This window comes from Pezoporus flaviventris, unplaced genomic scaffold (genome assembly GCF_033815535.1).
Source record: "Pezoporus flaviventris isolate CSIRO_AGI_PZ_B2104156 unplaced genomic scaffold, CSIRO_AGI_Pfla_v1 ptg000113l, whole genome shotgun sequence".
Classification (NCBI taxonomy): domain Eukaryota; kingdom Metazoa; phylum Chordata; class Aves; order Psittaciformes; family Psittacidae; genus Pezoporus; species Pezoporus flaviventris.
Window position 1 is genome coordinate 2,404,692 of NW_026892661.1, and position 15,242 is coordinate 2,419,933.

Sequence of the window (15,242 nt, forward strand, 5' to 3'; positions counted from 1 at the left end):
AACCAAGTGTTAATATCAATATTTACTACTGCTAAAATGAAGCAAATTGCAAATCCCCCCATTCCTGTCTGTTAATTAATGCACTAGAATATTAGTGGATTAATAATGCATTAGAAAAATGAAATGCATCACCAAAGCATCACTGAATCGATGCATTAACTGATGCATTGATTGCTGCATCGGTGAATCGACGCGTTCATAATGCATTACAACGAGTGCATTAATTAAATAAGGCATTAATTAAGGCCTTAATTAATGAATGCACACTGATGGTAGCTCGCATCACCTGTAGACAGCTCGCTTGTCGGCCTCCAGCTGCGCCTGGGGGTCACCGGCCGCGGCAGATACTGGTGCGTTAGGGGCTGCTGCTGGCGTGGCGAGATGCACGGGCTGAGCCTTGGTGGGCTGCTGGGCTGTGGCTGTCATCTGGGAGGGGAGAAAGAAAAGGAGAGGTTAAAAAGGGAGAAAATCAAGTAAACCCGGGGTTTGCTGTGCTTTGCCACTGCGTTTTGCAGCCTTCTGCGGCGAGTTTGTGAAGTTTAGGGAGATGTAGCGCCGCGATGGGACTCTGAGCAGGATGCATTTGCATTCCATCTAAGGTTGCCTTAGGTTTTCCCACTTTTCCCCCAGTTTTGTACTTTGGGAAAACACAGGGAAAAAAAACAAACCAAACCCAACATCTTTATTGCAGCAGCAAAGCAGAGGCAGGGGGTAATTTATTAAGGGATGCTTTGCACAAGTCCCAGATTAAATCAGCTGCAAGGCTGCTGCTTGCCAAGGTTTTTTCAAAGCAGGTATTATTGTCTAGACACAAAATTACGTGAGCCTCTTCCAACTCAGAATGAGTCATTTTTGCACTGGGAGAAGCCAGCCAAAACCAAAATTCAACTTTTCTTTTCCTCCCTGTGCCCAAATCTTGGTCTTTACCCAGTGCTGCCCCAGATCACTGATGCAAGGGGAACTGCAGTCTGTCTGGGCTGGAAATCTCCAGCCAAAATTACATTTGCTTTGTAATAAATCATTTTTCTAACTAACATTTTGGTTTTTGAGAAACTGCAAGTATTTTAGTTAAACACCTGCATTTAAGATGGGAGCAGTGTGCATGGTAGTAGTGCACGTGCAAATCACTGTGCTTCCTTCCAGTATCCCCTCAAAACTCCTACCCACAGGTGTACAGGTTTGCACCTATTTAGAGACAATTTCCCCTTAAAATTAATAATTGCATTTTAAAAAGCTGAATTATTTGCAGATGGGCTGCAGATGGGTCTGATGAACACTGTATGATGCATTGCTTTATACTGCTAAGACTTGGTTAATAAAAAAAATCAGGGAGAAATTTAATTGATTTAGGTTCGTACACCCCCCCACCCCCCATCCAGTGGGTTTAGTTTAAAATCTCAGTGAAAGATTAATGGAAAGTGGGTGTTTCACCCGCTTTTGATGTCAAAATGCTGTAAAGTATTTAGCATTTGCCTGTTTTCACTGGTAAATCTGAGCTGGGCAGCAAAAGGAAGCCTCTGCTTCTTGCTGAATATTGTATATATAATGTATATCTTTGGCTAATAGATCACAGAATCATAGAACAGTAAGGGTTGGAAAGGATCTTAAGATCATCTAGTTCCAATCCCCTGATATTAATTTTTGTGTTTAGTTTTATACAAATAAATATTATGTATTTATTTGGCTGGTATACTTCTAGACTAATGTCTGTGATTACTTACATGAAAATAAAATGGCAGGTTATATTTATATACACATATATTTACATATATGTATATATTAGATATGTACATTATTGTATATATGTATATACTACATACATGTACATATATACTATATATTATATATTGCATATTATATATATGATAAATATTATACACGCCTATATAAATACATGTATATATGTGTACACCCAGAGTCTTCTCCAGCCAAATCCACCCTGCTACTCAGGTTCTTGCCATGATAAAGCAGACTTCTCCCTCCCTTACAAGCTGTGTAAACCCAGGCTGGGCCAGCACCTCGACACCTTTTGCTTTCAAAATGTTTGACTTTAATATCTCCTGCCTGACCTTTCACTGCCGATAACAGCGCTTTTGAGTTTTAATCTCTTTTATTGTTCATAACGGCGAAGTTTGCCTCCTGCACCTGCAAATTCACCCTGCACTATTCAATTCCTAACTCTCCCAACCCAGAAACAGGTTTGGTTTCCATCCCTATTCCCTTCCCCAACGAAAATCTGTGGTTCACTTCCCATTCCTACTCCAGCACTTTGGATTTCTCTTTGTTTCCACCCATTTTCTAAATAAACCAAATTGCAAGTGGATTTTGAGATCCTCCACCCATGTCATTGAGTATTTCTCCATCCTTTCTCTTTTTTCCCCTTTTTTTCTCCCTATTATTTTCCTTTAAAACAACTTTTCCTAGGGGAGAAATGGCTTTTCCCCCCTCTTTTTTTTCCTTTTTTATTCTTTTTCCCCTTGACACACTCAGGATGCCAAAGCTCTTTTTGCATCCTGCCCCCAAATCCTGCCAAGTTGGCCGATTCCAGCCAAGTCTGCAACTAATTGGGCTATTACCCAAAAAAAAATAAGCCTCCTCTGCGGCTGTTTCAAAGCCATTACCTCACCTTGGGCTAAAGAAAATAATAAAAAATAAATAAAATAATCCCAAGTCAGTGGAAAATTAGGTGAGAAGATACTTGGATGTGAGTATTTGCAGCCAGATAGGGATGCTGGGCAGGGAGGGAGGCAAAAATGCAGCCAAAAATGGCTTTACAGGGAGCAGGTGGGGAAGGGAAAGCAGGAAAAAGGCAGCAGGCTTCTGGCTCGGGAGCGTGTATGTTTTGGCAGTGGGAAAATAGGGAAATATAGGGGAAAAGGGGCTGGATTTGGGTAGGAAAGTTGCAGGCGTTGGAAAAAAAAACACAGATGGGGGTCTGATGGTGATGATGAGGATGAGGATGAAGATGATTATTTGAACCCATCACCCCTTGTCCTATCACTACAGTCCCTGATGAGGGCCCCTTTCCAGCATCCTTGTAGCCCCCTTCAGACACTGGAAGCTGCTCTGAGGTCTTCATGCAGCTTCTCTTCTCCAGGCTGAACAGCCCCAATGTTCTCGGCTTGTCAGTTTTAAAGCCTGACCTATATTATATTATATTCCTGTTTTTACCCTTCTTCAGGAAGAAAATCCTTTACTGGTGTTAGCAGCTCCTCACCAGGTGATGTGGGGGCTTCCTGCAGGTTTAAATGTGATAATCCCTCTTGCTTTAGGATTTCTTTTGAAGTTGAAGACTACGGACTCTGTACGTCTACAGAGCAATGACAGTCAAGGTCTTCAGGGCAAGAAAACCTCCTCAGTCAGCAATATTTAACCTATTCCTTAGCATTTCAGGGTGAAAATTTCATCACACATGCTGAAAACAGTGGATCTGACCCCAAAAACATTCTGAGGACACCAGGAGTTGGAAGGGGGGAGGGTTTGATGGATCCTACAGAAAAATCAGTACCTCCAGCCCAGTTTTCATCTGTGGCTTTTCTGGAAACAATATTTTTTATAATTAGAAAGGAAATTCTATATTTATATCAGTTTTATATCCATTTTTGTCCCTGAAAAGCACACTGGGGGGAGTGCAAAGCTGGTTTTAACACTTTCTGTGTTGAAACTGCTGAAAAGTCAACATTTCCATCCAATTCTTATAAGTACGTTTATAGAATAAGTAAAAAAGTAAATTTTTTTCTTTTTTTTTTATATTTTCCACTTTCGACCCTGATGTATCCACCTAAAACACCCTTTTTTTGGGGAGAGCAGATCTGCTTTCATCACCTTCCATGCTGAAAATGCCTATTTTTAGGCCAGCCTCTTTTTGCTAACTCTGAAAATGAAATAGCTTGAGACTTTTAGTTTTTTCCTGTTCATTTATCATGGAAAATATGTGGATTTTATGCAGATTCTTTAATTTTCAACTGGTGGAGTTATGCAGTGAGTGCAATCATGCTCAGTATAAATGATGCTCTGTGTTACCCCTCTGTTAGCAGAACCAGGTGATATTATTAAAGCATTATTTTCCTTCCAAGAGGCAGCTTTTCCCTTAATTTCTGCTTCATTTTTGCACATTTCTGACAGTGAGGGACATTACTTGCACAGCCTCTGTAGTAAAATACCAACACAAAGCTCTCCCAAACCCCTTTTTTAAGCACTTCCCAAAACTCTCCCCTTGATAACAAGAAGTTGGCTGCAGCTCTAATAATTGGGGGGGGTTATTTATGGCTGACCCTCTCCATCTCTTCCCCATCATTGGGGAGAGGAAATCCATGCAATTTGCTTTTCCAAACCCTAGAAAACCCAAATTTTCATGCAAAAGGCTCACAGCAGTGACAGCGTTGAATCAAAACCAGCAACTCTTGGCTGCAGCTTTTCCTCCAAACCCACTTAAACTGAAAGAAAAACACTTGAGCAACCCCCAAGACGGGGGGGGGGGAAGGAAGGATTTAGTTCACGATGCTCCTGAGAGTCCCCAAAATTCAGTGTATTAGAAAGAGGGGCAGATAAGGGGTAGGGATGAGGAAAGTAGAGGGGATGTCTCCATAGGATGCTGCGGAAAATCTCAGCTATTTTAGTCCTTTAAATTGCCCATTAGGACTAAACTGGCGTCGTGGCTCCCCGCTGCGTGTTTCGACACGGAGAAGAGAAAAACACTGGGGAAAAAAAAGCCCTTCTCAGAGCAGAGCAGAGCAGTGAAGCGAGCAAATGATGACACCAAAGTTGGAGGAGCCATAAAAACCCCACCGAGGTGTCGTTTGTGAGAAGTGACCTTTTCCCACCAAAGGAGACGAGCGGAAAGGAGACCCAGGGGGATGTAAAAGTCAATTTATTTATTTTAGCTTGCAGAGAACAGGCTTGATTTTGATGGTTTATTTCCTAAGAGGGGAGATTTTGGAGCTTTTGCTGCTATGTAGAAAATGGGGGGGAAATTCAACATTTCCCATAGGACCTACCCAAAAAGCTGTTTTGAATGGGGTGGCGATTCAGCGCTCAATCCAGGTTTTTGCAAGAAGACCCCAAGACCCCAAAATAAGCCAGAAATGGGCAAAAAAACCATACAGTTTGACCAAAACACCTTCAATTTTAGAGACTGTTGGAGGGCTTTTAATTTTTGCCACTCTGAAATGGACATTTTGGGGTGAAATACTTTGTCATGGTTATTATTAGGAAGGGGCGGTAATAACTGCAGGAGTTGGGGGTCACTAGGGGTCTGCAGGAGACCATGGGTGCTCAGGGACACTCACCTGTGGGGTGTCTTGGTAGGGAGGAGGGGGCACTGTCTGGGTGGCCATCATCGTCAGAGCCGGTGCCGGGGAGACATGGTGCATCCTGGGTGGGAGTCACATCGAGAACCTGCAGGCAGGAGAAATGCTGCTGGATTAAGGGGGATCTCCCCTGAAAAGGAAAAATCAAAAGGATAGAAAGGAGAAGTGATGCTCCTCACACCACCCAGTCCCTAGAAGAAACCCTTCTTCTAGGTTCTTCTATGACTGTTACCATAGTTTGATGATTGTTAGAGATTTGTGGTTTTGGATATGGAATGCCTCGAGGATGAAACAAAGAGGGTCACTGGCAAGGAGATCTTAGCTGGAGAGCAGCCAGGCAAGGGCTCTTGGAGATGATGGCTGCATGGACGCATGATGGATGTGATTGTGATTGAGATGATCAGTAAACATCATACTATATTTTCCCCCCTGTGAACCCTGGTGCACCCAGGGCATTTTCTTTATACCCCTTACGCCTATAACAGCAGTGCTTAAATGGGGATTTCCATCCCTTTTCCAGTTATTCCTCCTTTCTGGAAGTAGGAAGACAAGTCATAAATGCAAAATTTTTCATTTTCTGAAATTACACACCAAAAACCTCATCCAAATTCCACATCTCTTTGCCTTGGCCACCATGGAGTCACATCTTCAAGGACTGAGTGCTCAATCCAAAAGGGACAGCGAATATGAGCTGACCAACCTAGCTGATGCCTATGTTGCATTGATCAACCCCATGGTGACTGAATGCACAAGATATTGCATCAATGTGATTAAAATAATGATTTTTGTTATTTCCCCAACAGCAAAATAGCAGGAAGCAAAATTATCCGCTCCTGAGTGAACTTGTGGAGTGCAGCGTTTGGTGTCCAATGTCAAAACTTGGCTCACAGCTACAGGCACGTCCTCAAGGGGGAACACCAAGGGGAAAACCTCCCCATCAGAAACAGCTGCAGCTGGAGAAAAGCAGAATTCAGCACTGCAGCGGTCTAGACATCTCAGTGGGAAGCTGAGAAAAATAAGGCATTGCTATTTTGGGGAACAAAAAGTCCTGCTTGCTATCTATTGTTCGTGCCAGGATTGAGCCTACCTTTAGCACACGGCAATTTATTGTGGGGTGTGAGCTTTTTGGTCAAATATATTCCCAGAAGGTGGCAGTCCAGAGCCCGATTTAATTGCCAAATATCTCTGAGCTGCTACAATCAAGCCTTTATGGGCGTTGATTTGTTTAGAGAACGGGACTTATAGCAAAATGTAAGGGAAAAAAGGGATAAAATGAGAGACAGCTGTTGCCAATAGCAGTATATTTATTTGGGGGGAAACAAATGCACTTGGGTACCATAAATATCCTGGGAAGTGCCTGGTACCCGCAGGAAAAGCCGGACGGGTATTTCACGTGGGAGCCCCTGGCCATGAATCTCCGGATAACAGTGCAAAGCTGTCAGCCCTGTAGATTTATCACCAGCCGAATGCATGGAAGGGTCTAAAGCTGCTATTTTATGCATTAATTCTTTCTTATTTTTATATATATTTTATGCATTAATGCTCTATTTCTTTCCACTCTCACCCCCCCCCCCCCCCCACCTTAAATCAATTTAGCTGTATGAGCTCTTGACCATAGGCATCCAGATGATGAAAGGAGAAAAGCATCACCAAACCCCTGCCAATCCCTTGCAGATCAGCTTGAGGCAGTGATCAGCTCTTGGGCAAAGAGTGAAATCTGGGGGACTGGGGGTCACCAAGGACAGGAATTTCATACAACTCCCAGGGTGTTTGCACAGAGGAAAGAAATGGTGAGCAATAAAGCCCGTAAAGGCTCTCTCATTTCCGGAAGCAGTTTTGGCAGCGACCTGAGATCAAAGTATCCTAAATTTCCTTACGAAATAAAATTATTTCACCTATCACTGAAATATTGCCATTAAGTTGGAAATATATTTCCTGAAGAGTATGTGTCTACCTGAAAGAGTCTCAGATTTATCAGCTGTGCTGCTTTTTGCCAGCAATTTATTACATGTTCTTTCAAATAAAAATAATTAAAGACTAAGTTGAGAGTTGGGGGTTTTTATAGCGTGGTCACTGATGCCTTAAAACATTCCAAAAATCCAAGTCCACAACACCCCAGGTGAATGTGACCTCCTTGATTCATAAAACAGCTGAAAAACCATATTAGAAGTAGGGGCTCAATGCAGAAAACCCCACATTATTGCACTCCACATTGTCATTTTTAGCAGATATTAATATTAGCTTTGCAAGGTGCAATTCTTGTTTCTAAATCAATGGGGATCATTTTTTCTAGCTCATTCAGCAGCTCCTTCCCTGCAGCAAAACATGCAATTGATAACAGAGGACTCAACATGAGAAATCAGAAAATCAGCTTTTCAGGCATTTCCTCTGCTCTACCCAAAGTTTCAAAGTTATTAGAGATACTTGAGGATGTCTTCCACCCATGGGAAAGTACTTGTCTCTGTTAAGGGAATTCTGCCTTTTATAAAAGGTATTTTGAAGAGAGGATGCTTTGGGATTTGCACTGACGCCGTGTTAGCCATGCTCCCTCCTCAGTGGGCTCTTCACAGAGGCTTTTGCATGCTGGCATTTATGATATATATTCATCTAAGTTGAAATGAAGAAATATAGCTGAGGGGGAAAGGATGGGCACCTCCAGAGGACCATACATCTTGGTCTGAACAACCAGCGAGGACAGGTTCACCCTTGGTGGGTGATGCTAAGTCTTCACTAGCCATAAAGTGAATTAAGAGCAACCCTCTTGCTCTTGAAAGTCTCATTTCCATTCAGCAACCTTCAAACTTTTGCTTATTTTCACTTAAATTCACCTGTGAGGCTGAAAGATGACCCCCAGGTTCTCATAAGCTATAACCCTGTTATGCCACCACCTCATGAAAAATAAAATAAATGCTGTCAAATGGTTGAAAATGGGGAAGAATCCCAGATTTCAAGACATCACCCATTCTTGGCCATGACTCATGGTTAAGGTTGCTTCCAAGCAGGCTCATGTGATGCCTCATCTGAGGATTCCAGGAGTCCCTGTGCAATAAATACCACCATACCACCAAATATTATTAATCGGTTTTAGGAATATTTGGTACCCAAATTTCCTCTATCCAAACCCAGGAGGTTTTTTTGCATTGGGAGCATCCTTTGCTCTCACCCAAGATGCTGGTTGCCTAAATGCTGATCATTGAACCCTTCCCAGCATCCAGCTATCAAGTTATCAGAGCAACCCTCTTTCCTACTTTTTCTCCTAAAAAAGCCCTTGGTCAATGCATAAACATCTCCTTTGGGTGCAGGGTGAAAACAGTATTTATTTCATTAACATCTGCATTTGTTAATTTAATATTTTAAAATTGTTCTCCCAGCTTTAGCTCCAGAGAAAGAGGGGACCTGCTACTGAAAATGTCTTATGAGAACAACAATTACCACTAAATATTTCTCTTCTCTCCGAAGATCCCCATCCCTAAAAGGCTCCAGGGATATCTCTGCAACATAAACAGGAGAATAAAACCTGCAAGAGCCAGTCAGAGCTTTAGTAGACAAGGTTAATGTACCTTGAACAGCAGCATTAAACAACTTTGTTCTTTAAGTGGAGAGCTGAAATACCTACTACATACAGTGTTATTTTTATAGAGGAAGACCATTAAAGCACCTTCCAAAACAAACTGGTGCAACGAAACATCAAAGAAGCTTCTTCAAAGTAACCTGAAAATACTTGCATTTTGTGAAATCCAGCCCCTGGCCCAACAAAAGTTCCCAGAAGAGCAAAATGTGAATCTTTTCAGAGGGCAAAGCAGAAAGCTTTGAAGTGAAACGTAGCTGAGGAACCTAAAAAATGTGCAAACTTCCTCTTGTCCAGGAAAAGTTTCTGATTGCCTTGAGAGGGATTGCAAAACATTAATTTTCCAACAGTTATTCACTGCAAGCAGTGAGCTGTGAATAATTTATGATCAAAATCTTGCCTGATCCTTTCAAACCCTGCCTTGTGCTTTCCATTTTCCAACCCAACCTCCTAATCCCATGAGAGAAGAACCACTGAGCACCCACATTTCTATCATTAAACACCAAATCTCAGTCCCTCTGAAGTCCTGCAATGGGAAGGTCCCATCCCCAAGGTCCCAGCCAGGTTCAGAGAAGCTTCTTGAAGGACAAAGAAAATGATAGTAAATAAACACGATGAGTTTTGGAGAGATGGACTGGCAGAAGAAACTTAAGTATGTGCAAAACCCACCTGCAACCTCAAAGTAGGCATTGAGATTGATGATTCCAGCAAAGATCACACCACAAACGTCACAATGACTTTTTGCAGCCGTTGCTGCAGCCCATAAACACTTCATGGGCAACACTGCCTTTTTGGGGTGTTTATTTTGCAGATTAAAGCTCACAGGCTTCATCATGCCAATGTCCATCACTGCAAAAGTCATTGTGCTATGTAAACACAAACAGAAACCTGGTTTTGGGTGGGCTCAAAGGGATTGGTCTAAATGGAAGCCTGGGTTTTGGTGGGCTGACAGAAACTGGGCTAACCCAACTGCAGAAGCACAGACAAGATGTGCATGGAAGCATGCAAAGTTCTACCCACCCATGGGAAAGCCCGGAAAACAGAGCAATGCTGCAGCACACCTAATAAAACCCTCTCCTCCCTTAAATCTGCCTCGTTTCTTGCTATATCCTGCTATCACACTTGCAAATTTTCCCTTTGGGAGAGGGAAAGAATTCCCTTCGGAGCCGGCTGTTTTCCTCTTTCCCATATGGCAGATAAATCAGAGCTCTCGACTTGCTGAGTTTTCGCTTCACATCCCTCTCTTGCAGCTCTCCGGCTCCTCCTGCTCTTACCTCATGCCTGAATTTCCTTTGAAAATGCAAAATTCCCAAGGAGAAATGACTCTACAAACCAGAAGACAAAAATAAGGTTTTCCTTGAGGCTTGCCAGGCTTCCTGGTATTGGCAGAGAGTTGCTCCCATCCAAGCCCTGAGCCAAGAAGCCAAAGATTGCGACGTGAGCCTCTAGATTAATTGCCTCAATTTAAACATCTTTCATTTGCCCATTTGAAAGCAATTTTTTTGCTGTATTTCCAGCTTGCATGACAAAAGAGAGGTTTGAGATGTGACACAGTGATTTATACAAGCTCCATCAAGCTGGGGAGTTACAGATAGTTCTGAGCTCCTTTAATTACACTTAATTACACTGTCTTCTCCATTTACTCTGAATGGTAGACCCTAAGATATGTTCAGCCTTGTCTTAACTCAACACAATGAGGCAATTGGAGACAAAAAACGACTGGGAAGTGTTTATGGGGTGAGGCAAATGTGCCGAATGTTTATGCAACTTCGCAGGAGCAAAAGGTACAGCCTGGCCTCAACGGGGCATCTCTGTGGAGATAAGGACTTCAGGAGGAGGAAAGCTGAAATAGTTTTGTGCCTAAAAAATGGAAGGATCCATTTACAATGTGGAAAATGTCAAGAGGAACCAGGTTATTTCTTAGAAGATATCTTCAGGATAATTTCTAATATTAACCACTCAGAGCAATACCAGCCTTTTGTTCCAGAAGGAGATTAGGTGGACTTCCACCATCACATCTTTCTGTGCCTTTAGTGTGAGGTGTCTGGACTTTGTACAACTTGCCTAATGGGTTGGGTTTGATCTTCTTGCTGGAGATGATTCCCAAGCCAGGCTGTGCTTGTGTCCTCCACAGACATGTGCTCATTTTCTCCACAGGCTCCAGTTTCCCCCAAGGGGAACAACTCAACATGACCGAAGTACATCACAGAGCAACAAGCCCTTCCATGCATGTACCAGGCAGCTCACATCAAAATATTGATCAAAAAGAGGGCATCAAGGCAGGCAGGATCTCCCCAATAACAGGTCCTTGTGGTGGCTCCAAAGCCCTACAAACCCACCAGAGAAGTCTTTTCAAAGTGAACCCTGCCTCTACCTTTAGTAGAAAGAGGCAAAACCAGCCTAATGAGAAATTAAGCTGCTTCATCACATCCTTAATCTTGAGGGTTTTGGCCAAGGGAAGATCACAGGCAAGAACCAGGGCTGAAAGGGCAGCCTGGGGGAAATAATCCTGCAATAATCTTGCTGTTGAGGCTTTTCTGCACTGTAGACCAAACGGAGCTCTTGGGTTTTCCCCCTGAGATGCACCCACCCTAAGTATTCTCAGTTTAGGAAGAAGTCAGGTGCTTATTCAGGATATTGAAGGTGGATTTCTCTTTGCTCTTTTAGGAGGGAAGTTGCAGCCAATGGGGTTTAATTTTCTTTGTCACCTGCTGGGTGCCTACAGTTTTGGCACAGATGAAGACATTTGTCACTCTGACAGGCACTAATTTTAGCCATTGGGGTTGAGTAAAGGACTATGAGACCCTTGGTTTCGTGTGGATCTTATTTTAAGCTCTGTGTTTCAGTTATTTTTAGCTGGTGACCATTTCTCCACATCCTACTGATGTGCCAAAAGTTTGCAGTGATAACAGCCCATATTTCAGGGTATTTGTACAAAAATATATCTGTGTTTTCCTCCAGGCTGGCTACGGCTTGTAGGGCTCTTAACAACATGTTATCAACACTTGAGCTTTAAATCAAGACTCCCTACACAGCAAAAAAAAGTATACATCTCCCCCTAAATGCTTAGTGCATCTAGGGAAGGCATGATATAATTTGGGTGTACCAGAAAAGAGCATAAATTCCCCCAAATAAAGCCCCAGGGAGGTCAGGACTCACCACATCCCGCTCAATTAGTATATTAAATTACTTTTAGTCAGGCATTAAAAGAGGCTTCCCAGAGAAGAGGTGGAATCACGGTTCCTGGAAGTGTTCAAAACACATGTAGATGAGGCCCTCAGTGACATGGTTTAGTGGTGGCCTTGGAAGTCATGGGGTAAAGGTGAGGACTTGAAGATCCTAAAGTTCTTTTCCAACCTTGTTGATTCTGTGATTCTATGGTTCTATATATAAAATTGCCAAATACATACAAAACAAAGCACCCTTACCGTTTCGAGGGTGCTCAGGGAGCTGCAAGTGTGTTCCTGCCACCCAAAAAATGAGATCTTCTGGATAGGGATCACAACCTGGGAAAGCAAAGGATGGAATATGTAAGTATTGAGAGAAATGGTGAAATGAGAAGGTGAAATTTTAAGCAGAGGATGCAGCTTTCTGCACTAGGGATGGTATTCTGGCAGTGGCACGAAAACCATGGTGGGCAATGCATTGTTTGCAGGATAGTGAGGAAAACAGGGGGAATCAAGGAAAACATAGGAGGCAATATCCCCTTGAAGGTGAAAGCAGGGCTGATGGCTGAGCTAAATCAGACCCCATGGTTTTGTCTGGGCAGGTCTGAACATCTCCAAGGAAGGATAACTAATAAATTAGATTTTTAGAGGTCGAACCGAGATGGGTCCAGAAAACAGAGGTGTGCTTGTGGGCGGTCTATCCGCAAAGGATGAAGGGCGATGTGGTCCCGTCCTGTCCTTTTCTGTTCCTGGGGGGTGGTGAATCCCCAGCACAGGATCTCACTGAGGGTTACTGGTACAATCCGGGTCTGAAAAGGAGAGAAAAAGGGAAAAGCAATGAAACGGTGTTGGCTGTACCCTGAGGTCACATCAGCTGTTGCCATCCCCCTGGTTAGTTACAATCTTCATTTGAGTGTAAATGTGCTTTTACACTCGAGCTCAGATGGTGCAAATTAGGGAAGAGCCAGTAAGTCAAAACCAAGGGAGCCCCCAGCTGTTATTTAGTAAGGAAAAGTCCACAGAGGTGTCAGAGGTGATTATGCTTCTACCAAGGATATGGCCTTTACAGAGGCTGAGGTTGGGATTTAAGCAGATCCAGTGTCAAAGTGAAGATGGGCTGAGCAAGGATCAGCACAGCTGTGGGGGTGTTTTGTGTTTGACTGAAAAAAAAATGAATGAAAGATAGAAAATTCCCCACATCTCTGAATTTACATCAAATCTGGCAAGCCCCACTGATCTCTAATACCCATCTGATAAACTTCCCTCCATATACATCATCCACAGATATTACCTCTATGTTACGTGATAAACATCACCTGAGATCTCTGATATATGTCTATCTACTTTGGTATACATCACCTGGTAGAGAACTCCTCAGATCCCCAAGATATGTCTGATATATGTCCCTTGATACACACAATCTCTGTGGTGCTCTCAGATCTTCAGTATATATCTGATACATCTACTTTGATACAAATCACCTCTAGACAGCGCCTCACCAATATACATCTGACATATACATCCCTGATATATGTCACCTGTCTGGAGCATCTCAAATCTCCATTATATATCTGATGCATCTAGCATGAATACATCACCTCTAGAGAGCTCCTCAGATATTCAATATACATCCAATATATCTACCTTGATATATGTAACCTTGTACAGAGCTCCTCAGATTGATTATATATGTCTGGTATATATAAATATACATGATCTGCTGAGCTGCTCAGATTCGAATGTACATCTGATATATGCACCTCCAGATATACATCACCTCCAGAGAGCTCCTCAGGTCTTCAACATACATGCAATATATCTGCCATGACACACATCACCTCCAGAGAGCTTCTCAGATCTCCAAGGTATACCTGAAGGATGCATCTCTCCTATATGTCACCTGCAGAGAGCTACACCTGTGGGTCTATGGGAGGTCCATGAGAACCATTTTTCCTGGTTTTAATTCCACTTCAAACCACTTGCAGTAATAACACTAGCACTATTTTGGTGCCCTCCCAGCCCATGTCCACCATTGCCACCAGAAGTATGGGTCCAAAAGGCAGAGGTATATGAGGAAGCTTGTAAAGGAAGAGCCACTACTGGAAATCTGGACATCCCTGAGGCCATTGCCCAAGGAGAGAGATGAAAGCAAGTGGGTGATTTCAAGGCAAAATAGGGCAGAAATCCCCAAATACGGAAAGCTTGATGAAAGGGGTGAAAGGTCAAGGTACCTCTTGACTTCTCGGGCAAGCATAGGTCCTGCCAAGAGGTTTAGAGACCTAATCTGGGTTTACACTAAATGTTCAGGAGGCGCTTGAGTCCAGAACTCTTCCACTGCAACAGAAGCTGAACTGTGAAACATATTTATGATCAAGAATAAAAAACACTCATGGGTTCATGTCTTGGAGGATCTTGCAGAGGCTGACACCAAACACACATTGAGGACCTGGGATTAGATTTGCACTGGATTTGTCCTGACAACGTGATGAAAAAACTCATGATTTGCAGCAATCCTTTGTAAAGACTTTACCATCCTGTGGGAAAGACTATAGTCATCTGGGCTCACCGTGTGAGCAAAGCATCAGTACTGGGGGAAAAGGAACAGATAAATAAGGCTCTGCCAGTGCCAGAACAACTCTGGTACACTGATTTTCCCCCTTGAAGGTCATCAGGGCTGAGGTATTAGATGCTGCATGCATGTAGGACAAAAGTACAGGCTTGTGCAGCTTTTGCACAAAAGATGCCATTTTTGTCCCCATCACAAAGAGCACCACAAGCCAACCCCACCAGGGACATCTCCCTCAACACTCTTGCAGAGGGAGAGAAGCCTTTTTGAGCCAGCACAGACTTTCAGCGACTTCAAAAGGCATCCTTTGAAGTTTAGCAGAGGCCTTTGAAGTCCTCCCAATGCAAAAGGGAATGGAGGAGATGCCTTCTTCAAGATGTTCCACTGTGGGCGACGCAAGCCAGCAAGATACACGGTGTCCCAGGCACTCCTGGTTACATGGAACAGCTGCCCCAGAGTCATAAATGAGACATCAAACCCCTCAAATGCCCTAATCAATCCCTCAAAATGCCTGAAATCCTCATCTACTTGACCTGAATAACACCCAACAGCACAGATAGGAACCTCATCCTGTACCCAGACTGCAAAAAGCCAAGGGCATCCCTGTTAATAAAGATTTAATCAAGTGTAAG

At 43.1% G+C, this 15,242-nt stretch overlaps 1 protein-coding gene across 2 annotated transcripts in view; it reads right to left on the reverse strand.

Moving 5' to 3' along the window:
• Positions 1-12,882, reverse strand: part of PKNOX2 (PBX/knotted 1 homeobox 2) — a 31,861-nt gene extending 18,979 nt beyond the window's left edge. The window contains exons 1-4 of one of the 2 annotated variants that reach the window (XM_061478057.1): positions 12,702-12,882; positions 12,306-12,383; positions 5,289-5,397; positions 287-426 (exon numbers count right to left, since the gene is read on the reverse strand). In XM_061478057.1, the coding sequence (XP_061334041.1) occupies positions 287-426; positions 5,289-5,372 (224 nt within the window). In that variant the 5' untranslated portion in view covers positions 5,373-5,397; positions 12,306-12,383; positions 12,702-12,882. Of the gene's footprint in view, positions 1-286; positions 427-5,288; positions 5,398-8,741; positions 8,893-12,305; positions 12,384-12,701 lie in introns of those variants that run through there. The other variant, XM_061478058.1, reaches the window with a different exon arrangement.
• Between the last annotated feature and the right edge of the window lie 2,360 nt (positions 12,883-15,242).